The sequence below is a fragment of the Panthera pardus genome, unplaced genomic scaffold (genome assembly GCF_024362965.1).
Source record: "Panthera pardus isolate Hobbes unplaced genomic scaffold, ASM2436296v1 HiC_scaffold_15, whole genome shotgun sequence".
In the NCBI taxonomy this organism is placed as follows: domain Eukaryota; kingdom Metazoa; phylum Chordata; class Mammalia; order Carnivora; family Felidae; genus Panthera; species Panthera pardus.
Window position 1 is genome coordinate 82899529 of NW_026526710.1, and position 27070 is coordinate 82926598.

Genomic DNA, 27070 nt, shown 5'->3' on the forward strand with positions numbered 1-27070 from the left:
AGGGACCTTAACTACTCATGCAAAATCCCTTTTGCCACGAAATGTAACATGATCACGGAGTGACATTCCATGATGTTCAGATTCTTCCTGCACTCAGCGGAGAGGTATGTATAAGCTCTATACACCAAAAGGTGGAAATGTTGGGGTCATCACTGCCTATCACTGCCCACTCGTTGGCTCCCAGTGCCTCACTCTTGTCATGGATGCAAAATAGATTCTCCCTTTCTCACGGCTCCCGTGAGTATCACCGCACTACAGCACTGACTCAAAGTCCCAAACCTCACACCTAAGCCATCTAAATGTGGTACAGAAGAGGCTCCTAGGTTCAGCCCTTATAGGAGTCTAGACCGTAGCCCCAAGAGACCATTTTTCCTCCCCCCGTTAGACCCCAGAACCAAAGAGACAAATCACCTGTCCCAACACTCCATCACACAATGGTGGGAGAGGCACAGCATCATGGGTATAGAGTCTGGTTGGAAATAGGGAGAATGGAGAGTAAACGGGAGTCTCTGATCCATAATAGTTTTGAAGTCCAGCAGGACAAATGCTGGATTTCTTGGTACTGTGTTTCCATTTCTAGGAAAAACCCTCTGTCTCTATGAGCTTCACCCTCCAGGCTGGTGGTGCTGTGCTGTCACTCTTCCTTTCTATGAATGGTGACATACGTTTGCAGTTGGGCACTTTTATCTGATGGCTCCATGCCACAAGAATTTGGGGGTTCTGACGATGTCTCTTCATCGGTACTCTGCCTCTTTCAGCCCAAACCAAAAGAGTTTCTGCTGAAGTGGTCTTCTCGAGAAGCCCGTGGCCCTGACTTGAAATTCACTGGGTTTTGCTCTCAGACAGATGCTCACCCAAAGTCTCTGATGCAATCCTGTCTCTCCCCATGGGTCCTGCTGAGGTGGCTGAGGGTCAGCGCCCTAGTCCTCCTGGATGCCCTCCAGTCTGGAAGATCTGTGAGCCATACCTCCAACCTCCGGAAAGGGCCCTTCTGTTACCGACACTGTGCTCTTCTGCTGTCTCTGGTGATTTAGCAGAGGCTATACGGTCACACATTCAGCCTCATCCCCTGCCATGCGTTTGGCAGTCACTTCTGACTTTTTAACATCTCTGCCACCTGGAGAGGCTGGCAGTTTTCAAAACCTTCGGGTCCTGATTGCTTTTTGCTCACGGGTTCTCCCCTCGATTTGCTTCTTCCCTCTCACAAGCTACTGTAAGCAGCAAGAGATGCCAGGCTATGCCTTCAACACTCTCTGCAGTAATTTACTTAGTCACGTAGCCAGTGTTGGTCCCTCAGCAGGTCCTGCAGGACAATTTCTCTGAGCTTTCCGCCACGGCAAAACAACGATTTCCTTCCCCCGGTTCCGTCCCAGCCCTCCCCAGCAGCCCTCGGAGTCCAGATTTATTCTGCCCATCTAACGCAATGCAGCCCTTTTCTAGCATGCTCCTCAAAATTCGACCAACCTATGACCACTGCCTGATCCCATGCCGCTTCCACGTTTTAGATATTTGTTAGGGCGACACCTCACTTTCAGTACCAAAACCTGCAATAGTTTTCCATTGATGTGTAACAAATCAGCACCAGTTTAGCATCCATTAGTCTCTAGCTTAGTATGTTCCAGAGCAGAAGTCCCTGGTTATAATTTTACTTGAGTCTAATCTTGTAGGGCATAGGAAAGTGGAGTACTGTAGGATTATAGCATGTTTGTGCAACATGTAGACAGAAGGCACAGCGGATAGGACAGAGGCATCAAAATTCAGGTTGAAAAGCACATAAACCAGTGTTGACATGTCTGAGCTATATGACTGATGTAGAAGTGTTCCCTATTGTTATCGTCATCTTTATCATTCATCATCTTTAGAAAATGGGAGCTCTGTCCATTCCTTACAAGTGATAAAGTCATCCACAAGAGAACTTATGAGCTTCAGAATCAGGTCTTCGATCCTTGCCACGGGACTGTTCAATCACTAAGCATGGAGTTTTGGGTGCGCAGGGAAAGTCAGTTTCCTTCCCTGGATCTTTTCTTATTCTGTCTGAATTCACAAAATGTTTGGGATTAGAAGAGACAGTCCCTGAGCTCTCCTTTAACATCTAAAAATATAACAAACAAAAACCAGAATCAGACCTATATGTACAGAGAATGAACTGATAGTCGCCAGAGGGGATGGGTTGGGGGGATGGACAAAAGGGGCGAAGAAGAGGGGAGATACATTTTCAGTTATGGACTGAGTAAGTCACAGGAGTAAAAGGCAGAACATAAGGAACAGAGTCACTGATATTGTGACAGTGCTGTAGTAGGGCAGAGGGGAGCTACACTTGTGGTGAGCATAGCATCATGGACAAACTTGTCAAATCACTAAGTTGTCCACCTGAAACTAATGGAACATTGGGTGTCAACTCTACTCAAAAAACTACATCATATGGTCCCGACATGAGACCTTTTGACATATATTAGAATATTGTTGAATGTGCCGTAAGCACTTCTCAACGCTGCACTGGGCATACTGCCTAATAAATGCTAAGAACCAAGAAAAACGTCAAAGTGGTTTCTTATTATTTGAGTAAGACAAAGCTGGTCGTTGATTTCACACCAATAGTTTTCACTCCATATGTGTGTGGATGTGTATGGAGTAAGATTAGAGGCATGTATATTATTAATATTATATATGGATTATATAATATAAATAAGAGAGTATATTACATATAAACTATGTTTACATATATGATATATATACTATATAAATGTTATACCTATCATCATCAAGAAAACAAAAAGGTAATGCAAAATACTTTCTTAGCCACCAATATGGACTAGAACAATACCATTTGGGGAACTTGAAACGTCATAAATAGAGTTCCTTTATTTCCTCATTAAAGTCCTTAAAACGACCTAAGCCACTCAGTAGCATCACCGAAGTATTAGCACTGATCGAAGTTCATTTCTTGTTGTTTTGAAATTTTCATCTCTTATCTGGAATACCTTGACTTTGATACGGAAAGGCTTGGTCCATACCCACACACGTCATCACACAATGTCTTTGATCCTTGGCATGTCATGGTTGAAGTCCAACCAGTTTCAGCCAAAAATAAAGCAATACAATGCAAAATATCAAAAAGCTACAGAGGAAACATGACATGGACGATAAATTTGTTCTAATCAGAGCTATTGTAAACTTTATGAGATAAACACAGAGAATGCTACTGTACCACCTGTCACTGACGTGACCGTGATAAGCCATCCACTGTGCAGGAACATAAAAATTGGGGTGCTTTCCTCCTATGGAGGACGGATGCCATGGTTTTTCTGGATTCAACTTTGAAAAGTCCACCCGCTTGGAGGACTTCTGGAGATCGTTTACGTACCTGCATGAAAACTCTTTCTTTCAGCTCAAATAGAAATACTTCCAATGGCATCTGCACAGTATGACATAATGCATCGTTTCTTGTACCAGCAGGATCTTAAAGACTCATGGAACTCAATCAGTGTTAGAGTTGAACGGGATCAGCGAAGTTTACCAGTTTGTTCCCTACAAAACTCAGACATTCCCCTACACCATTCACACCACCTGGTGACCCATTTGCAGACTGACTGCCACCTAGCCAGAGCCTGTACCTTCTATGGGAATCCATTCAGTTTGGGAATACCACACATCCTGTGAGCTACACGTTTTTCCTAAGTATCGCTCCAACATTTCCCTACAATTTAACAAACAAATCTCACCTTTCAGACATCAATCCGTATCACCAGCGTGAGTCTCAGGTAGTGACCACATTTAGAACAAAACAACAACAAAATCTCTCAGATAAACTACGCCGCTCTTCCTTTGACTTTGTCTCATGATTCTAGTTGCTTCTGCATCCTGGCCAGCCACTTCCCATGGATGATCCTCCTTATTAACAATACCCAGAACAGAATAGGTGCTGCAAATCTACAGTTTGACCAGTGAGGCTCCCCAAGAGCCGACCTTCTTTGAGTTGTTTACCTACCTTTCCTTCATAGAAGCTAATACTGCAAAAGATATTTTTTGCCAATTGTTAAAAAAACAAAAACAAAAACAAGCTTTAGCTCATATTGTGTTTGAATGAAATAAAACTTTAGGAAGTCCTAGGAGGCAGGGCTCTTCTATACTATTGTTGTTTTAATTGATATTTGAAACCTAAGGATGTATTTTTTCATTTTTACCCCCATTGGATTTTACGGTATCGTGTTGATAAAAATAGATGTTTGTGATCTTTTAAAAAAATTGATTATATTATCTAACATGTTAGCTAGCCCTTCCTTATGTGTATCATTTAAATGAAATACGAGTTTTCAACATATTATCACCCAACATTGATAAGGATATCAAATAAGTACCTTTAACCCCCCCCCCCCACCAAAGGCAAAACCTATTGGTGACAGTGGGGTAATCAGCAAGGACACCAAATGGGCTGACCTTGTAGTCTGAATTTCTTCCCACTCTAACCAAGAAAACGACGAGATTTTTTTTTTTTTGGCCCAATACCTTGCTGACATAAAAATGCTCTACCTCTAACATTTTGATCAACTGTTGAAATGAGGACATGATAGCAACATGCTGTTTCAATCTGCAGTAATCCCAGGAGAGATAATGCACTCCATGGTGGAATCGAGATTGACACAGACTGAGACGTTTGCCACTTCCAGGGTCCCAGAATTCTCCAACTGGGTAGTCAGACAGGAATTTAAAGCCAAACCTATTCACTACCTGAAAGAATTGTCTAATATATTTCACATTTATGAATTGAAAAAATATTGGATGCTGTGCCAATCACTGAGAAATTCTGGCGATTTCAAAACTATTTTTTCTATTTAAAAATATATAGTTTCAAAATACAGGCTGCTGATTTCCTAAAGCGGAATTTTTCAGGATTATTTTTTTTTCATTTGTATAAATTTATTAAACATGAATTATTCAGGGTTTCTGAAGAACATTCCAAATATATCTATTAATGTGACTCATTATTTGTTAGAACATAATTTTCTAAAATTGCTGCGGTTTGCACATAATTCTGGATATCACCCATGGTGCCATTTTAAATATTTTCTGAAACTTTTTCTATTTACTCTCCTCCCAGGCAATTCTCTCTCTTTGCTTACTTTAATGGGAACTCGGTCGTCTCAGACCTATTTGCAATAAATGGAATTGCAAGAGAAGCTTACTAAAGAGAACCTACCAAATATTTTTATGCAGGTTTTTAAGACTTAAACTTAAACTTCATCAGAAGCTGCTGAAGTTCCAGACGCTTCGTAAGAGCTAAACCAGAGACAAACAAAATCCTCATTTCCCAGTCGAAGCGGGAACTGTCTTAACCAAGGCTATCATGCGTATGCTAAAATAAGGAAGCAGAATGTAATAGGTAACTCTCTCCGGCCGCTGGATCAGAATGAAGGAAAGGGAATCTCAGTGTTATTAACACCTTGTTACAACGCACCCCACTGTGCTCACGCTGCATGGACAAAACACCATTAGCGGCTTACGAGACTTGCATCATATGACATATGTGAAGGACAAATAGTCAAGTGCAGAGAATCTTACGTTCTTGGAAGGATGTGAACAGCATCTGAAATCTGCTGTTTCGACTGCCCTCATCGGCCCACATGCGGATGACCCCAAGACCTGTGCGGAGCATGACGTCATTGGCCACGGTGCTGCAGAACTTAGCCTTCAGGTCCCCCACGGAACTGCTCCCATCATACACGGCCACAAAGTTCCTTTTGCATTCATTGGAATTCTGCATCTCGTAGTCCAAGAAACGTAGGTAGATCTGTAAAGTAACAACAAAGCCGCGGTCATTTCCGCAGATCGAAACACGCAAGTAGTTCAGTGAGTACCAGCCTCTCTCTCTAGTCTCACAAGACAGTCTTGATTACACTCAGTCTTATGATTTTTCTCCTGGGGATAGCAGGAAATAAAGATGTACAACTAACATCAAACCGTGCTTACTATTTTTTTCAAGTGTTATTTTCCTTTCTTCATGGACATACATGTAGGATAACAACTTGTTTGAATTAATAGTAAAGGAACCAGAAATGGTGTCAAAAGATAGTCTCTGATTTCACTTTGTTTAAATCCCTTCCCATAACCACATTGCTTCATTTTTCAAGTAGAGCATGTTAAAAAAAAATTTAAAGAAAGGGCGCTAATCTATGATTATTCTCACCACAACATAGAGTCAAAGCCATTTAGTTAAGTCCACATAAATAAAAATTAAATTAACATTTAATGGGTAACAATGCCCCATGCAACCTACACCGTAGATTATTTTTAAATACTCCCAACTACTCTACAAAGTTTTATCGTCCTATTCAGATGATGAAACTAAGACTCCGCTGGTATAAACTGGAGATCAGACGGGGTCTCTCTAACTCCCAAGGCTCTGACCCTCCCACAATATGACGCTGCTGCAGATGATGCGGTTTCATGGTCAACAGATATTATTTGACTCTGTTCCGATGGACAGTAAAAACTCACAAGCAGTTAATTTAGCTACAGATAAGTGTGAAAAGAAGTCATCTGTCCATGCACGCCATCAGTTTGGCATTACCTACACCCTGGCCTTTGACTTTGTCCCAGACACTGTTAAGGGCCCTGGGGACACAACAGTGAACAAAAGAGTGAGGCTCGGTGTTGAAAATATGTGTCATGAAACCATGACACCGGGACGTAATGTCACAGCAAAAGAAGTGATATAAAGAAAAAAAACAATCTGTGCTCTGTGACAGGGATATCTGGAATAGTTCTGAAATACAGAAGGCATCCTCACAAATACTTACTAAGTGACTAAGTGTTTTCTAACACGCAAGGCTATGTATGAGAGTTCGTCTTCTATACCCTTCTGTCATTAATGCGGTATGGATGTAAACCAAAGACACGCGTTCACCTACAAATCAATCGCTTCCATCTCTATATTCATTTTGCTCATTTATTCATAAACTCTGAATCCCATAAAACAAAACTTTCTCAGATTCAGTATGTCTGCCCTAAATTTAAAAGTTTCAATGTTTCAAATTAAAAGACATTTCTCTTCTGTCCTCAATGTTCTAACTGAATGGGGTACTGATCTTTATTAATTTCACCTTCAGAATGGTTCTTTTCCATCTCTGACAGGTCTATGATATTTCAGCAGTCTCCTGCCGGCCCTGGATATGTCCTAGTTTCTTACTTTCCAGTTCATTCCCACAGCCCGGCCCAGTCAAAGTTATATTTCTTTTTTTTTTTTTAATGTTTATTTATTTTTAACGGAGAGAGAGAGAGACTGAGCATGAGTGGGGGCGGGGTAGAGAGAGAGGGAGACACAGAATCCGAAGCGGGCTCCAGGCTCCGAGCTGTCAGCACAGAGCCCGATGCGGGGCTCGAACTCACAGACTGCGAGATCATGACCCCAGCCGAAGTCGGACGCTCAACCTACTGAGCCATCCAGGCGCCCCCAAAGTTATATTTCTAAGAAACAAATTTAACAATCCTACTACAATCTTTAACTACTTCCAAATAATTATATTTTTTTAAAAAAAAGCTTAAAAATCACGAACGGGCAAAGTCTTCTTCTTCTGTTTGAATATTTCACACTTACTTTACAAAATGCCATCCTCTATGCATATGACATTAGTCACACAAAAATGACCATCCCTATTTTCTGCCTACTAACCTCTTCCTGATATTTTTTTACACACCGGTGCCGAATATTCAAGTGCCCCCACTCTCCAGCCACGGTAGAATTATTCTCTACATCCTCTATGATAAAATATTAGTTTGAATGTATTATAAGCTTTAGTTACTGGTTCTATGAAACTTTAGTGTCACTAAACCACGTGCTCCCAAAAAGCTGGGGCAGAGGTGTACGTTTTTGTACTCAAAGTGTCGAACCATGTGTTGTATATGCGGGGCACTCCATCAAAGTTCCTGAGGGGATGTGCCTGTGAATGACTGACTGACTGACTGGAAAGTTCTATTTTGTCATTGACTTCACTTATTTCAGTACCCGGCAACTAGTGATTGCGTCCCTGTATACCCGACTGTTTTAAGGGCTGTAACTAATAATTATACAGAATAACTGGCCTTTTATTTCTTGCAGTAGGAAATCATACGCAAAAATTCCCCAAACAGGGTATTTTTCATATAACTCTGAACTGTCAGAAAACCACAAGACAGTTTGTTACAGACTCATTAGGGAGAACTGACTGAACATAATAAAATGGGAGTCCCAAGTCCAGAAATACTCCTATAAATTTGAGGAAGAACAACAGAGAAATAGGGAGAAATGGACAAAAACTGAGAAACACTGGGAGGCACTCGAGTTTTATTATGCTTTGCTTGGTGAGGTTTTCACATACACAGGCGGTCTGTAACATTACAGTTCGAGCTAATCTAAAATTTCCAGACACTTTGATGTTAACTTTAATTGCCGTGACTACACACATAATATATACGTCCTAAAACACCTTGCATGTTCCTCCTTCCCAGTGGCGTTGTACTTTATTTTATCAGAAGGTCAACTATTACTCAGGTAACCCATCTAGGATTCACTTTTCCCAACCAAATATTACATTCCTGAAAGCCATCCGGGAAACGCCAAAATGTCTCCTTGAACCAGGCATACCTGGGAATGTTAAACCTTCCAGGGTTTTCCTAACTGCTTTGTTTTATGAGTTTCCACGTGGATTTATAACAAGGTGTTGGGTGTTTCTGATGACCTTGACCATGAAGCTGGAGCGAAGGAGACAAAAAAGTTGCTCAAGGGATGTAAGTAAATCAATGTGGGAACCTTCGATAGGAATAAAATACCTACTCCTTGCTTTACAGCTCTTTTCACTGTACTTCATCACCCCATCCTGACTAAAGGAAACAAATTGAAAGCACTATAAAAATATAAATACCTATAAAATCTAGAGATTTTTTCTTATAAGGTAATAAACCTGCTAAATGCAACAAAAAATCAAATACATATTTTAATCTTCAAGTACCATACGGTCAACCCAACCGAGTTTCTTAGCCCTCAAAAGAATTTGCAATTAGAATCGTAAATATGCATAGTTACCGATAGGAGGAAATACTGGGTAGGGGAGGTGCAAAGATCCTTTGGAGTGTCTTGTAAAGTAACCCTTCCCTCCAGTGTCCTTCCAAAGCTATAAAAACCAAACACTATGCCCACAGAAAGAAGGAATTAATCGTTTGACTAATTTAAGAAAGACAGATAGTTGAGAGCCTGCTGTTTCCAGGTTGAATGAGTCAGTGGCCTAATTGGCCTGAACAATTATTTCGAGTATCTTTCTTACGCTGCATGTAGAAGCCCGGCTTAAGATGCTAATTTATTATTTGCATCGTGTACCGGCAATAACCTAAGACATTGCGCTGACGCATGATTTCGCTCAAATCTCTCAGTAACAACATACACTTGCTGCAGCCATTTTAAAATGAAAAGGCCGAGATGGGGGGGGGGGGGTGGGTACAGCCAAGTCACTTTCTCACAGTGACCCAGGCCCTTAGGTAAGTCGTTGGTATTGAACTCAGGTCTGCTGGACATTTGCTACTTCTCACTGCACTGCACAGACTCCTATAATTTTTTTTTTTAATTATCACAGACTTATAGCCCAGAAAGAAAGTCACAAAGTTAAAGAAAGCAAACACCAATAAAACAAATAAGTGAGCAAGCAAAACCAAGCTGTTGGCAAATCCAGATAAAAACGAGGGTCACAGAAAACAAATGGGTCCCTCTGAAATAAATGGCTGTCTTAAATTTTCTTAAAAAGATTGGTTTACAGAAAAGCACTGCTCTTGTTAGAAAGGCAATTTGCATATTCAGCCCATAGTTTCTCATTTTACAGCTCTAGAGAGTTTCCACATTTTCCATGCGAGGTGACTGATGTGTATTCTTACATGAAATGGAGTGACAGAAATCTAAGCCCCTTTTTCTATTTAAAGGCCATTCTTAGTAGACAGAATACTATTTCTGGAGGAAGTGAACAATTAGTCACTGGATTTTTATATATTCCCTTCTGGAGCATTCCATTATTGTTTAACTTCATTTTTCTTAATCATTGAAGAAAAGAAGTAAAACATGCCAGCGGTTATTACCTTTACTGGGGGCAGAGCTGTTGGGGCAAAAGCCAATGTCATTAGCCAGAAAAGCGATCGTGCTTCTCCACACTAGCTCTAGGATACATCATCTCACAGCCTTCCTTATATTATGACTTAAATGGTATCTTGCCAGCCTAAGGTTTGGGCCATAAGATCACCGAGGGAAAGACTGTCACGGTTTTTATTTAAGGTAGAAAACTACAGAAAGTTCTTTAGCCTCTCTGCTGAGAAAAAGGGGAAATGATAAACAGAATCATATATAACCCCAGTAAAATAGTCAGATTACCATCTCCTCTCAGTGAATCATTTTGATGCATTCTTCTTTCTAATCAATCACCAAGAGTTTGAGCTGACAAAGTGATTTATTGAACAGGACCAGAGGGGGTTCAGAGCACATAAGTAATTTCTAGTAATATCTGGCTTCCAAATCACACTAATATGGAAAACAGAATCCCTTTTGTGCACTTAAAGCAAATAACTCTAGCTAACAATTTACTAAGGAATAATATTTACAAACAAACATTTAATACCAGCCTTTCAACCTGGTCCCTCCCCTCGTGTCACAAGGATATGCAGAACACAGACACTGTTTGGGGCAATTATTTAAGACTTGCCAGAACAGCTTTCTCCATGAAAATACACTTTAAATACACTCCGGTCTGAGAAACGCTGTCCATGGTTTCAGAACTACTTTCCACTTTGATAAAGAAAGCCACATTCTTAAGAAAAAGTGTGTAGCCTGGGGCTTCTGAGCTTGCTGTCTTATTTGTGGCCGGACATGACAGCCTTATCATTTTAGATATGACATCCCATGAATTCGGAATGTAGCAGCATCCCCTGTATTTGGAGGAGAACATCAGAACATCATACTCTTTGCTGAATCGTTGAAAAGACACACCCTACAACAAGTCCTGATACGAATATCAAGGCGATTTTTCTGGCATGTACGAGCGAGTATCAAAGCACTTAAAGTCCGTCTCCAAAATCTGACAGTGCGAAACTGAGATTTCGCTCGCAAACCGGGTGGAGTCCTAACAGGTCCAAGGGCGGTTTTCGTTGTGTTTACCCAATTTTGTTTCCGTGTTTGGAGATAATCAAGTCAGACTCAGTCTTCAGAACCCTAAATCTTATCACTGTAATCAAGGATAGTTACTACCCTTCATCTCTTGTGTTAGTTTTCTCCTTGCCCCATAACAAGTTACCAGAAATAGAGCAACTTTACTCAAGACCCGTTTCGGATCTCTGAGTCTGTAGGGCAGAAGTAATTGTGGGCTGGCCTGTGTTCTCTGCTAAGGGCATATGAGGCTGAAAACCCACCTGCTTGCCATTCTAGGAGCAAGATCCCTGCTTTCTCGATGACCAGTTACCAGGGATCACTTTTAGCTCTTAGACAGCGTTCTTCGTTCCTCTGACTTCCCCTTCTGCCGACAGCCAGAGAAAATCCAGCTTTTAAAGGGCTCATGTGGTTAGATTAGGCTCACTTGGATAAACTCTCTTTTAATTAACCCAAGCCAACTGAGTGGTAGCCTTAATTGCTTCGGCACAATCCCTTTGCCAGGTAGTTTAACATAATCAGGTATGTGATATTTTATATTCACAGTTCCACCGACGGGGCTGGAAATCCTGGATTGTCGTATCTAAGATTCTGCCTACAATTAAGTTCATCATATAATTAACTTTAAAGCAACTTCACTATAAAATATTGACTTACTATAATTGTCAAGTTTTCCTGTTTATTTAATGCTAATTTTCTTTAAAACATTTTTGAGTCACGTGACAACACATTAAACACTAACGTGAAGTTTTAAATGATGGGTGATTACTAAAAGCTAGAGTTTTATTGTCCCAACACCTTAATCGTTAAGTTAATTATTTTCACTGCTGTACTTTTATAAGTGTTTGATTTATTTCTTTTCCTATCTTAACAAATTTGACAATTTCCCCCAAATAGTGTGGTTTTGTGACATCACACCAGACCGGGAGTCAGGATATGGAAATCTCGCCTTAGCTCTGTACTAACAAACCAAATATTTGGGCATTTATCAGAGACTCATCACGTTTTGATCTTGAAAGGAGTTTAATGTTACCTGGGCCAAAAAAATTACCTGACTTTAACATTATTGTACAAAATTTCTGCTAAACTTTATTTGGATTCTTCTTATGGATTTGATTTTGGGGCGGCTCCATTATTAAAACCAAAAGCAGAAACCCTGTTTGTACTGAATCAAAAGCTATTCTTTTTCCAGCTTTGAGCATTCAAATAAATTGTAATACTTGAAACACTGCAGATTAGCCCTTACCTGCCTGTTCGTCTGTCCTACGACAGTCCTTTAAATGTCTGAAGATGGCTACCACATCCATTTTTCTAGATACACATCAGTTTGTTGTTTTATTCTGAGTTTTAACTGAATGACAGTCATTTGGCTTGGTACTAAGTATCTAGAGATAAAGAAGGCCCAGCCTTCACGGAATTAACATTCAAATAGGTACCCTGCTGTGATCATCCAACATTCTTCCCTGTTGGTTCTTTTCTGTACCAGATCCAGAACAGGAAGCCATAAGACCCTGTGGCCATCCTTGTTCTAGAATCTACAGAGGGACATCTCTGGATTCCACTCTTAACCCCGGGTAAGACGTCATTATCCTGTCTTAGCTTATTCACCTTTAAATGAGCCAATCAGTAGCCGATTTCCAATGTTCTTTCTGGCTCTAGCATGCCAAATTCTAAGAAATCTGGATGAATCACCTTCTAATTAAAGGTGATCATCTGTGTTACTATTTTCTATTTGTCAAAAAGTCTGAGAAGCAATGTAAATACTTGATATACGTTTTAGTAGAACCCCAGTGAGCTATTTAGCATTAGTTGCATTGTGCAACTATGTTTCAATCCCCAGTTATCATTCAAAAATTCACCACGGGCCACTTCAAGTTTAACTTGTGCTTTGACAGTCTAGTCTCACAAGCTGCTAGGAAGTCTGCAACAACAGAAAGCCCACATAGGCAGTCATATTCTTGCTTTTCTCCACCGTTATTCAAAGCCACTTCCTATCCTATCACCTTTAATTTCGCAGAGAAAGCCTGTCACAATAGAGTCATCTTTGTCTAACTCTGCAGGCGGCTTCCCCTTTGGGTCACAGAATGCCAAATTCTGTAACAGACAGGTACACTGGGTATTGTTACTCTGGAATTGTACAAAAGACAGCCTATTTACCATCCGGGGGGAAAAAAAAAACGATGTGTTTACACTCCCATAAAAACCCTCTCTTTAACACTCCAGGGACAAAGATGCCGGGAACAACAATGAGGTGGGGCTCAAATGTTTCCAGCTGGAAAAAAATTTTTTTCTAATCTTTCATTCATAGAGTTTAAGAAAAATGAATAGCATTTGCATGTGAACCCACAGATTATGTAAGAGAGCAATCTAGCTCCCTTATAATCCAGGCAGGGGGTTGCCTTTTATGTTGCGAACAGCCTTGGTTTTTTGTTTTGTTTTGTTTTGTTTTGTTTTTAAGGAGGGATCACTGTGTCTTTCTTCATAACACAACAAACGTTTTCAAAGATTTGGACAAATGCAAAGAGACCTGCTGGTGGAAAGACTGGAAGCAGAGCACGGCTCTGAATCTCTGTAACTGGAAGTCTGGGGAGAGGGTGCTGCACATTCAGACTGCACGCAGACCCCAGAGACACATTGACGGGAAAGTCAAGTGAAGAAAGCCAACACGCTTCCTCAAGATCACTCTATTTTCCCCTCATCCTGGATAGCCAGCCACCAAATTCTCCTTTTTCTATCATGACTATTTCCTTTACCTGTCTACTGTCACAACCAGCCTCCACTGTGGGCATCACCTCCACCGTGGGGATCACCTCAACCATGGGGATCACCTCCACCGTGGAGATCAACCTCCACCGAGGGGATCACCTCCACCGTGGGGATCAACCTCCACCGTGGGGATCAACCTCCACCATGGGGATCACCTCAACCGTGGGGATCACCTCCACCATGGGGATCACCTCAACCGTGGGGATCACCTCCACTGTAGAGTTCAACCTCAACCGTGGGGATCACCTCCACCATGGGGATCACTTCAACCATGGGATCACCTCCACCGTGGAGATCACCTCCACCATGAGGATCACCTCAACCATGGGGATCACCTCCACTGTGGAGTTCAACCTCAACCGTAGGGATCACCTCCACCATGGAGATCATCACCACCGTGGGGATCACTGCCACATCTTCCTACTGGGTCTTCTGCCTGTAGTGTTCAGTCTTCTGTCGCTACTTCACAAGGAAAACCTACTTTTCCAGAATGCAAATCTGATCACACCATTTTCCTGCTTCAAACTCTTGCGTGTATCACTAATGCTAGTGGGGTGAATCCAAGTTCTTTAGGGTTCCTACAGAGCCCTTTGACTTAAAGACTCACCATCCACCTCCATTCTACTTGGTCACATTCAATGACTCAATTCCTAAAAAAAGCTCACTGTCCTATGATTCTATGACCCTGATGGCTATTCCCTCTACCTAGAGAGCCCTCCCACCTTGTCTACCTGATACAATACTGTTTTTCATTAAAATTCAGTGGACACCCTGGCGGAATTTGATTCCACGTGTGACTTACCTTCTGAGGTATACACGCGCTTCTCCCGCTCTGTACTACACCTTATAAACACGTCAACAACCCTGTCTCATTCCTTGGATTAGTTGGTTACATATTTGTCTAAGAATTAAACTGGAAGCATGAAGACAGTGGCCGGCATGCTTTTTTCATTTCTCCAGCGTGGTGCTCGAGATTTTACAGAGCCGCTAAATCTATTAACGAAATAACCAACTGTTTCAAGCTCAATAAATAGTCAACTACAAACCCAATAAACCAATAATGCTCGGTTGAAACAATATAACTGAGGAATAACAATAAAGAGAGGAGGATAAGCAAATAATCGACAGTCTCCACCTATGATAGTGACTGACAAAATCATTCCCAGTATTTCTTCATATCTTAGTAGTAGGATAAGTATGGTTGTTCTAAAGAAGTATTTCCAAAATAGTGGCCTGGGTTTGAATCTGACCTCTAATATACTTAATTTCATAACATATACATTAACAATTTTAAGAAAGTATTGCCAGCATTTGAAACTCAAGGTAACCTACATAAAATTCCAACTCCTGCCACATTATGAAAACACTAGAGGATTTGGTAACACAGCAATACTTTTTCATAACGACAATCGAAAGAAGCGTGATGCGGGCGCCTGGGTGGCTCAGCTGGTCGGGTGTCCAACTTTGGCTCATGTCATGATCCGGCGATCTAGGAGTTTGAGCCCTGCATCAGGCTCTTGTGCTGACAGCTCGGAGACTGGAGCCTGCTTCGGATTCTGTGTCTCCCTCTCGGTGCCCCTCCCCCCTCAGACCGTGTGTCTCTCTCTCAAAAATCAATAAACATTAAAAAATTTTCAAAAAAAAGAGAGAGAGAGAAAGGAGGGTAAGAGGAGGTGAAGTCCTGGCTGGTCTCTTTGCCTGGGCACAGACCCCCAGCCTTATCATAAGGTATTTTATATGCCACAGATACATGATTTTACAAGTCTTGGGCAATTTCTTCCAAAGATATGGTTTTAGGTTAAAACAAGAACAGAGTGCAGATACTGACAGTAAAAACGTATGTGTAATTATACTTAGAATCTTAGCTTACAGATAGCATTTCAATCCATTTTTCAGCGGGGGGCAGTTACGTTACAGCCTCTTGGGCACACTCTCTACTACACCTTATATTGTAGTCTCTTGGGCAGGTGATCAAATGCCCTCTTCAGCACCCTCTCCATGTTATTTACGACACCAAAAGTTTCCTTGGATGGGGAGAGACAGGTTGCATTTCAAAACCGAAAGAGAATGACAGCTTATGATCGCACTCTGAAACCTACTAAGCGCGTCCGGTGGGTTAAAGGCCGTGCATGTTGCAGACACTTCCCAAGCTGACTGTCGAATCTGTTTTCCCCTTAAGACTGACCTTGGATCGTGGAGGTGCCCGGATGTACCACTTGCAATCCACGGCCTCGCTGGCAGAAGCTTTGCCTTCCTTCATAATCTGTACAGACTCCACAATTCCTTCTGGGCCGCCCATCTCAAACTCACATGCTAAATAACGAAACGCCAAACAAACATACAAAAATGGAGCTTGAATAATAAACCAAAAGTATATTTCAGAGCAGAAAACAGAGACCTCTGAACATTATTGAATATCTACGTTACGAACCTGGTAATGGTTTCAAAACGCCAAGGTCCTTAAAGTCAGGATCTTAAAAATTGAGAAAAAGATAATTAGTCTTATTCTGCATTTATTACTTAAAACGATGTTGAGTAATACACCATTACGTTATTCAGGAATCTGCCAAGAAATAGATTAAGAGAAATTAAGTGGCCAAATAAACGCCTGCATGGTAATGTTAAGACCGACATGTTAATTTATAAAACCGAACTATTACCACAGGGTTTTTCGTCAATATGCAAGAAGCCACTTTTCAAGACCTTCCAAGGCCACTCTTCATGTAATCGTCAAATGGAAATACTGCTCACCGTTTCGGACTCCACAATCGGACACTGGTTGTTTTTGCAAAATGTATCCATAGGTAAGTGAGGCTTTGAATAAACTTCCATCTGTGACACATACAGTCATTTTGCCTGATTTAACAAATTCTGTAACTTTTGGGGACACAAATCTCTTTGCCATTGCAATACCGGGAGCACAGAGTTAAGGTGTGAAACCGAGGGCCTCTCTCCCCCAGCAGAACGCCATCATCCTGTTTCCAGCAGCCCTCTTCCCTCTTTATTCCATGCTAGCTCCCCAAGTTTTTCTCAGTAGTCTGCTGTGCCTTCTCAACCCCAGCTCTCTCCCTGCCTTTCCCCTCACACCAGGTCCCCGGGGCCAGATATGTGTCCTTGTCTGCTCATGTACTTGGGGGAAGCTTGATTTATCACAAGTCTCAGAAGCGGCCTACTTGTTATAGGCCAAGAACGGTGGTCTTGATTCCATATCCTGAAATTGATTTTGAGGTTAGTACGCAACCAGTGAAATATAATGGTGAGCCTAGTGGAAGGCTTCTGAGGAAAGTTTCTTCGAGAACAAAAAGAAACAGGGTGTATTTAGTTTTCTGGCTCACGTCATGGTCTGGTTTGTACGGGGACCCGCTGGGGTCATGCATGGCGGTCAGCTTATGAGGTTGACGGGCACTAATGTGAGAAGATGCTAACTCTTAAGGCTGAGCAGAATGGAACCATCGAGAACCATGAGTCCTTCTGGATCTCCCTGGTGCACCCTCTTCAACTACTCCATAGTCACACTTCTCTGGGCCTTTTGCTTTTTGCAACAATGTACGTCCTTATAACCTGTTACTTTGAGTTGGATTTTCCTTAACTTATGGGTAAAGGCATGAAGGCTATGATTTTTCTTGGAGACACATGGTATCCAAGTTAAAAGGTGACTTTGACATTTAATTTCTTTTTACTACTATGGTATTGGCTATAAATTAAAAATCTTATAAAGTTAGAAATATGTTGGGAGACACTGCTCATCAATAGTCGAGGACTGAAACATGAAAGGGTAGCAACTTTCAGGAGGCAATTATTTCTGGATATCAAGGCTGTGTGTGCATAGATGTCTGTGTGTATCCAAGGGCACTTCTTTGTATGTGTCTATCCTTGGATACACGAGGCCCATGGCTTCAGGCTGACTATATTACCGTACTTATCTTCATTACAGTTTTTTTTCCTAGTTTTGTTAAACAGTAATGCGTACTGATTTATTGAAACTAAACGGCCTGGATTAGCCAGGCTACAATTTAGTTATGTCAACTATTTAGACACACTTTATCGTAGAACACAATTATAACGTGGTAATACATTTTGAATCAAGATATAAATTCCTTTGTATAATTATTTTGAAAACAGTCCTCTTACCTTTTAGAAGAAAGAAAGGAAAAAAAAGAGAAAGGGAAGGACAGAAGGGAGGAAAGGAGGGAGAAAAGAAAGAAAAAGGAAAAGAGAGAAGGAAGGAGGGGGGAAGAAGTATTTGTATGCAACGTTTATGAAAGAAGCAGAAATGATGATGATCTAGTCAGTTTGGATCAGGATACCCCCAAGTAATTTTTTCCCTCGTCTAAATTAATGGATATTTGGTTATTCTTTAAAAATGTATATTTATTATCTACTTTGTACCATAAAAGAACTATGTTTTGTACAGAATTACTCAGATTGGTTGTCACCATTAAGCTGTATTCTTGGTATTGAAGACACCAAATATCTTTCCTTATGTTTACACCAACCTCGCCCACCTCAGTTATCCAGATTCTTTATTATTCATTGTATCGGTTTTACTATTTTGCATAATGCTTAATAATCGTCATCATTGATTACAATGTTTCAGCCTTGTGTGGCTGTTCTTGTGATTCTTGGGGAAGGGTAGTTGGTATTCTATTTTCTGGTTTGAAGGCTAAATTTGTCATTTTTATAACTCATGTCAGGCAACATTGAGAGAAATGCCAGTTCTGGGAGTTGAAAATTTATTTTTGTCTTTGTATTAATAGCGAGAGTGCTGATGGTTAAAAAAAAATGGGGGGGAGAAAAATAAACTTTAGGAAAAAAATCGTTTCTGCACTTTCATTTCAGTTAGCCATCGGTAATTTCACAGTGACAATAACAGATGCCCCCCCATGACCTGCAAAATACACAGAAAATAAACAACACAATAATTTTTTAAAGCAGCCTAGACTGAATTTAAGAACACGAAGGTTGATTTTTTGGTCCCAGGTTATCTGGGGGCAATGACAGAAATTATTATGCAGAAGCACAACGAAGCTAGGCTTGGAAAGCCATCTTCTACCCAGGATCTCCCCAAATCCGTTCTCCACTAAGCAATCCGAATAAGCTTTGAAAAATATAAATCAAATCGTGATACTCACCTGACATTCCATTGCCCATGGAATAAAATCACAGCTGTTTTTAAAGGACTGTAATTCTCCATGTGCCCTTGCCCCTGACCCCCTGGCCCAATGCACTGCCTGCTCTTGATTTTGCTGTCTCCTCTCAAGACACATCAACACTTCCTGTTCCTCCAGTATGTGACCTGGCTCTCTTCCTTGCCTGTACTGTCCCCCCCCCCCACTACCACCCCGTGGGTGGATCTTTCTCCTTCATCTCATGACAGGAGTGTTGTTTTCTCAGGAAATCCTTCCTGGATGAGCCTTTCCAAAGTAGCCCTGCCTCTCACTTCCTTTTCTCCCTTCACGACTTCTTTGATCAAAATCCTCTATTGTTTTACTATTTACTTTTCTTTTTTTTAAGCTTTTTAAAATTTATTTCGAAAGAGAGCAAAGAGCATGAGGGGAAGGGGCAGAGAGAGAGAGAGAGAGAGAGAGAATCCTAAGCAGGCTCTGCGTTGTTAGCGTAGAGCCAGAGGCAGGTGTTGAACTCACGAACCTTGAGATGGTGACCTGAGTGTAAATCAAGCGTCAGACGCTTAACCCACGAGCTACCCAGACACCTCTATTTGTTTGCTTTTCTATTGGCCATCTCCTCCCACCAGACTGTAACAAAGCACACCCTCTGAGGGACTTCTTACCTGTTGTTCCTCTCTCTCTCTCTCCAAGACCTAGAACATTGCTTGTACATGGTGGGTGCCCCATAAATATGGTTGAATCTAACGTATTTCTTTGTGTATATATATAAAAAAAATAGTTACTTAATATGAGGTTGATTTTCTTATACTGTTGACATACTACACGTATAACTACATCTTTCCCAGAGGGTCTCACAGTAAATTATCAAATTAGGTGCTATTTGAGAGAATAATCTCTACTAAACCAAACCCAAATCTCTTTCTAGGCACCCAGCTGACTCCGTTCCCCCCCACCCTCCCTTGCAGTTGTGGGTAGCGGCGGAACCAAGTTCTGCCCAATGAAATGTGGACAAAGTGGCTGAACTTCACTTGAAGGCTGAGCTCATAAAAACTACTGGAAAAAATTCCCTCTTCCGTCTTCCACGGTCCACCTCAAAAGCCACCCAGTGAAGGTGCGGAATTGCGCCAGCTTCAGCTCCTGGAAGAAGATGTGTTGTACTGCCTCTTCCTTGACTCTGATTAGACCACAGAAGCAAGAATTAACTTCAGTTCCCTGAGATCACTGAGCTTTTCGATTTTTTATTCTACCGCAAAAGTCAAACTACGTTCATACCACTGCTAAAACGTTACCGTTCCACATTCTCAGTTTCTCGGGAATGTATGGCAGTTTCCAGACATGATATGTGATGACATCATCACTATTACGGTTACTAAAATATTTGCCTGTGCTTTCAAGAACACTCTAAGGTAGTGGGGTTAGGCTATAAGTGATGTACATTTTCAGAGATTAATCCCGTTTATTCTCAAGGATTTTATTGGGCTAGCTTTAATTTTCCCTGCTGTAATCTCTGCAACCTGATTTCTGTCCAATACGTTGTTATGTTGAAATCTAGAATTGCGTCTTGGGGCGCCTGGGTGGCTCAGTCGGTTGGGCATCCAACTTCGGCTCAGGGCATGATCTCGCAGTTCGTGAGTTCGAGCCCCACGTCGGGCTCTGTGCTGACAGGTCAGAGCCTGGAGCCTGCTTCGGATTCTGTGTCTCCCTCTCTCTCTGCCCCTCCCCACTCACGCTCTGTCTCTCTCTCAAAAATAAATAAACATTAAAAGAAAATAAAAAAAAAAAGAAATCTAGAATTACGTCTTGAACTTATATGGAAGCACAACCAAAATTCAGGACATTTTCTGTCTTATGTTAGAATTACATATATGTGTAAAAATATTTAAATTTTTTTTCTAGTTTTAAAAACTGTATCTAAATGTATGAATATTCTGAAATTCGCTATTTCCCCTGAAATAAAAGAAATATATTTGTAATATATTCTTCTTCCCGTGAGGAGGGACATTTGCCAGAGATGAAGGAGACCAAGAGGCTGACTTTCTCCACCACCATTCCATGGGCTAGGTCTAAAACTGGAGAAAAGGATGACACTAATATTCCAAAGAAGTATCTTACTCATGAAGAGGAGAGGTCGACTCCAGATTAAACGGGAAAGCTGTACATAATAAACGAAATCATGACAAAAGCCATCATTCCTTCAGCTTCATACATGTGAATCATTTGTTTTATTGTGATTGGGGCAGAAAAATATTTTCTGGCAATTTTATCGTGGCAGTTTGATTGCAACATTATTTTGACATCAACAACTGTTCTAAAAAGTATTGAATATTTTAGATGTAGATCTAATCTGCCTTTTTCAAAGGTAAAAGATCTTTCAGCACCCTTTTGAAACTGAAAATGATAAAGGCCCTGAAGCATGTTGCAAAGGGAGTTACTGTCCTGCCGAGGCCGGACTAGCTCACACAAGACATGAGGGGCCTCGGGAAGCAATGCAAAGCGACCACTGCTGAATATCTACTGGCTGAATAGTCAGGAAAGAAAGAAGTCAGCAGACTCTACTGCTTTCTAACCACACAATCACCTGGAGATTTAAAGTCTTAGCCTTACACGAGAAGAAAGAGTTAATACCTTGTCGACAGAATTTTACTTCTGGGTAACAAGTAGATGTTCAGACATGGCTGAGCTGCTGCTTTTGCTCGAATTCATCCAGCGTCAGTGTGAACCAATCACCAAAGGCCTCCTAAGGAGCTGCTTGCCAACAAATGCAAGTCGTGCTGAAATATTCAAGTTGTTAGCAAACTTTTGAATGTTCTGAGTGATGCTGGAACATCTGTGTTGACATTTGCATTGACGTTGCAAACGCAATGGTAAATAAAACTTCTGATGCCTTAGCACGATTCAAGACAATGGTACCAAACCACAGCCATTCGTATTCGTTGTATAACTCATCATTACACCTTTGTGCGGGCAAAGAACGTTTTATTTCAAAATCTCCTTGACAAAGCACTAAAAATTGCCACTCTTTTTAATCTAAAAGTTTAAGGGCCTGTCTTTTCTGCAGAACGAACAGAGTGAATCTGTTGACTTTAAGGAAAACAGCTGATAATATTTGCTGCCAATGATAAAATTCAAGCTTCCAGCAAAGAAAATCATATCCATCACTGTGCATCTGACAGCTTCTCAATACTTAAAGCATTGACTAAATGTACAAATATAATTTTTGGTGTGCAACAATGGACTGGGTCAACATTTGGAAGATCTGTAAAACAGTGATCCACTAACTGTCAAATGTTAAAAACTCAGGCATGGGTAAAAAAAAGATAGATATTAATGTAACAGAATACAAAAAAAAAAAATCACTGATATGGTCTCACATTCCTCACTGCAACTGACCTTTAAGGAGCTATTACTTTCTGAGGTTTGAGGTAGAATCTATCTGAAAAGTCTATGAAAACACTCGTCTCCTTTTCAGCTACATTATCTCGAGACTGAATTTTCTTCATATACTTCAACCCTAAGAATACAACGCAACACATTTAATGAACAAGTAGATGTTGAGAATCCAGCTGTCTTCTAAGAAGCCAGACATTAAACAGAATTCCAGAAACATAAAGCAATGTAATTCTTCTAAGTATTATTTCAATATTTATTAATTAATATTTTAATTTCAATCGATGCTGTTAAAAATGCTTTTAAAATAACACATAATAGGTTTATTAGTGTAATTTTTCTATGAATTAATAAATAGATATTTAAAATGCTATTAGCTTGAATTTCTACTGTAATGAGCATTGAATGACACAGCCGTATAAGCCAAAGCCCTATGAAGTCTTCAGTTGTTTCCTGAGAGGACAGATGTTTTAAGACCAAAATATTGCAGAACTTCTGTCCTGGCCAACCCCACCTTTGTATCGTGGGTCAACGCCTTCTTGCAACAAAACTCGAAATTGCAATTTATTAACTCGGGGCCATGCGACACATTTATTTCATACTCGAAAGAGATTTCCACAATGCCAGCCAGATTGTAGACGGACTTTCAGTAAATGAATATTTACCCGATTAGACTACAACTGAGTCAAGTCAGAGGCATATTCATCTTATAAATGAACAAAATGGAGGTTCAGTTACTATAGAAAATGCAACTTGTTTTGAGCTAAAACCTAGAAGTTTTACAGCTAACTTACAATGTTAAACCAATCATTCAATATGTCTGGAATGTATTTTTTCCTGAGCTGAAAATGTGGTTGGTCTAGGCTTTTTCCAGGTCATGGATGCCATGATATCACAAAACACAGTGGTATTCCTCTAACAACAGTTTATGGGAGAATGTAATTGCCTGACCTGGCCGTGTAAATAGAACTATAAAACCCTCTGATTATAAAACTCAACTTCGATACTTTGATATGTTTTGCAAGGCACAGCTCAACTCCCCAACAGGATCATCTTGGAGAAAGTTAACCAATATTTCCCTCAAGCTTCCATAATTTCACACATCCTGAATTCTGTCATAAGCTATATAATGTCTCCACGTCTCACGTCTATTTACTTTGGAAAGTCCTGTAATATCTGTGGGTATATCTGCATTCAATCAGCTCTCGTATGGAAACTAACTGCCATTCCAATGGCCGGGTCACTGTCTCTAGCATTCCCTCCTTGTCTGTGACCCATCTCAGCGTTGGCTCCCTGTTTCCTACTCAAGATTGAAAAATACTGACTTTGTAGTTTTTGCAATCAGTTAACTGAATTTAAGATGCCGTTTTTAAAAGCAATTGCAAAAAATCTTGACAGTGCAGTACTAAAATAGCTTACATCAACATATTATTTTAATAATCTGATTCCTTTCAGTCTTGTCTAGAAGCAACATTGTTTTAACAGAGAATCCATAGTATAATATTTTAAGCATTTTCCAAGGTTACTGTTATCGATACGTATGAGGCTGGCAGTTACAACTTCACAATAGAGTTTCTCTTCCCAAGGGTTGTAAGGTGGGCACAGAGTTTGCATATCATGACTTCCGGTTTAACATAAAATTTACTCATATATGGGATTTAGAAATGGAAACCTAAAGAGTTTCAGGAAAGAATTTTACAAGCCCTTTAATATATTACCGATATTTGCACGGCTTGTACAGAAGTTTTGTTTCCTCATTTTACTTATTAAGCTGTAACACAGGAAGCTTTCTCACGATGCTTGTATTCACTCACAGTTTTAAATAAATTGAGAAGACAGAACTCTCTTTTACAAAATGTATGCAAAGAATATTGATTTTGCTCATGCTCGCGTTAAACAGGCTTTTGCAAGGTTTGTTTTTGATAGATAGTCACAAGATAGCAATATTCTTCTATGGGGAAAATGCATTTGCCATGTAGAATAACAAAAAAAAAAAAAAAAAAAAACTTGCAGGACGAAGGGAAGAAGAAATCTTCAGAAAAGCAAGAGTAATGAAGGCAATTAAAAAAAATCCCCAATTGTCCAAAACGTGTTTGGTGTTTCCATACTGAACGCAAAGGAAACCAGGCAAGTTCTTGATCATTAGCAACGCCCGCCCCCCCAATTCTCCCAGAAGCCCCTGTTCCCTCATCCAGCTAAGTACCTCCTAAATCACATGAAAGCTCAAATGAATGAGTCCATCTTTCGAGCCATCTTTTTCATAGACCTGGTTTAATAGGGCATTTCTTGCTGGCACAACAAATGCTGACCCTCCCAGCAAATGGACACCCCCAACGCCCTCTTCTTTCTCAGTTACTTCACGTTTCCCGTTTTCCCAACGCTCAGCAATGCTTATCAGTACGCACAGGGGAGATACAGGCTTCTGGTTCTGGAACGAGTAAGTCACAGGAACAAAAGGTACAGCGGAGCGAGTACAGTGGATGAGGCCGTAAGAGAGCTGCACGGTGACAGGTGATAGTTACGCCGAAGGTGAGTGTGACATAGCATATACAGAAGTCGAGTCACTGTGTTGTACACAGGGAACTAATGTCACCTTGTGTGTCAACTCTATGGAAACAAAAGAACTTTTTTACAGAAAAAAATGTTATTTCATAGTAATCAGGGAGGGACAGGATTCTTGACCATAGGAGAGTTTGGAGCAAATACTATGACAGGGAGTACGGCACTTGCCTCTGAGGCCCACACCTACGAGAGAGGAGTAGGAAATGACGTCTTGTGGGTGAACTTGAGAGTTTGGGCCCGGGCTAGCAGGTGTGATACTCGGCTACCGAGGAGGAAGATATTCCTGGCTCTGACATGCCAAGAATTGAACGTGCGGGTGGCACCACAAGTTGTGTGTGTGTGTGTGTGTGTGTGTGTGTGTGTGTGTGTGTGTGTGTGCATGCTAGGGGATGGCATTATCCTCGCATCAGCCTCTTTTATCCCGCTGTGTCACTGTAAGCTAAACAAATTGTCACTGAAAGTGAAAAAAAAAAACACGTTCGCCAGAAAAAGTTACGTTTTCCCAAATCTTTTTTGAAAATAGCAATGCAAGTACCGTGAGAAAGCCTTGTAAGTGACAGCTAACTAAATATGCCGCGGACGGAATAAAGGTGTGCAAGCCGGGCACGTGTAGCTTCAAGACAAGACTTCTCGTGCTTCCACTCGACTTGATGAGCCTTAGCAGGTTCTAAATGGAGCTGGAATGGCCTCTAGTTGGAGACCGCGGGAGCGTCCTCTGTTGGTGCCCTTGGCAAGGACTGTGGAGTTTTTATGCCAGGGGCTAGCAGTGCACACGGGCAAGCGGAGCCATCGCGGGCTGGGAGGGGGAAAGAACAAATGCAAAATGCCAAGCGCTGGCCCTGCCAGTAGATTCTCATGGGAGCATGCGTGATTCATCCCCTGATCCGTCCTGGGGATGCTCAGGGGATGACATAACAGCACGAACTGTCGCCCATCCGGACGAAGAGTTGGAGCTACTATGTTCTGTCTTCGAAAGGAAGCGTGTCCTAGTTTTAACCCCCAACTCTCATCTCCGTTGACCCAGGTCAGAATCAGTGAACTCTAGCCCTCCTTCTGCACTTTGAACCCACAAAACCCAGCCACGCACTTCTTCTAAAAGCCACGTGTGCGTGACGCATCATCTGGGGTGACTGAGGTTAAGAGGATCCAAAATGATTCTCCAGTGAGGCAGTAAAACATGGAAGAAAAACCCTCTGAAACCATATTATGTTAGAGGAAACGACCCTAAAAGCAAAACCGAAACATACAAAACATCAGAGAGGAGGTCAAATAGGAATTTCATGAGGAAGAAATCACCAGAAACATTGAATGATGCTAAACCTGTGTGAGGTAGCACCGATTCCTGAGAGAATTCTACCTTCTAAGGTATCAGTTGCCTCCTTTCTAATAAATTAAGGTAGCAATATCAACTGTACAAAGCAGAGAACTTACGAAAATGAGCCAGGTAACGGATAAGATACAGATTTCCTAAAGTGCTCTATACGTTATTCTGTTCATGTACACTTCAGAATTTCAGCTCCTGGGTGGTAAACGGATATAGTAATACCTAAACTTTTCAAAACTTTTTAAAATATGCCTAAAATAATATCGTTGCTCTAAAACCATATTTACAAGTCAAATCCCACCGTGTAACCTCACTGTCTATTCTGCATATTGTACTTATTTCTATTAGAAAGCATCTTAGCTTTGGGGTTCATGAAGAATGACTCTCGTTTCCTCAGATGCCTGAGGTCAGATGGAGAATCCCTGCAGAAAACTCATAATGCAGTTCTTGATGCATATTTACAAATATCAAAATAAGGACAGATACCCAGTAAATGCCCAGACATCCACTTTTCCTTTAACATATGACAACATATACTAGGTATAAAAAGCCCTTTTATGTTAATTTAGCTCAGAATCTATACCCTAGTTTTAGATAATGGTAGAACTGAGCTCATTTGAATATGTATGAATCCATTTACAAAAAGCATTATACCTAGTATCACAGCTGGAGATTTCAGAGACTTCTAGATGCATGCACCTGTCTCAGAACTGGAGAGCCCACCATGTACTTCCTTCTTCATTAGCAGGT

General features: G+C 40.9%; 1 protein-coding gene across 10 annotated transcripts in view; it reads right to left on the minus strand.

Annotated features, from left to right (window-relative positions):
* The window catches only part of NETO1 (neuropilin and tolloid like 1), a 126764-nt gene that overhangs the window by 44079 nt on the left and 55615 nt on the right, over positions 1 to 27070 (minus strand). For 9 of the 10 annotated variants that reach the window (XR_008422317.1, XR_008422316.1, XM_053902832.1 and 6 more), the window contains exons 5-7: positions 16350 to 16391; positions 16104 to 16231; positions 5560 to 5788 (exon numbers count right to left, since the gene is read on the minus strand). Coding sequence is in view for 8 of the 10 variants with exons in the window: in XM_053902832.1 (XP_053758807.1) it covers positions 5560 to 5788; positions 16104 to 16231; positions 16350 to 16391 (399 nt within the window). In the remaining 2 variants the exon portion in view is untranslated. Of the gene's footprint in view, positions 1 to 5559; positions 5789 to 16103; positions 16232 to 16349; positions 16392 to 27070 lie in introns of those variants that run through there. The other variant, XM_019423678.2, reaches the window with a different exon arrangement.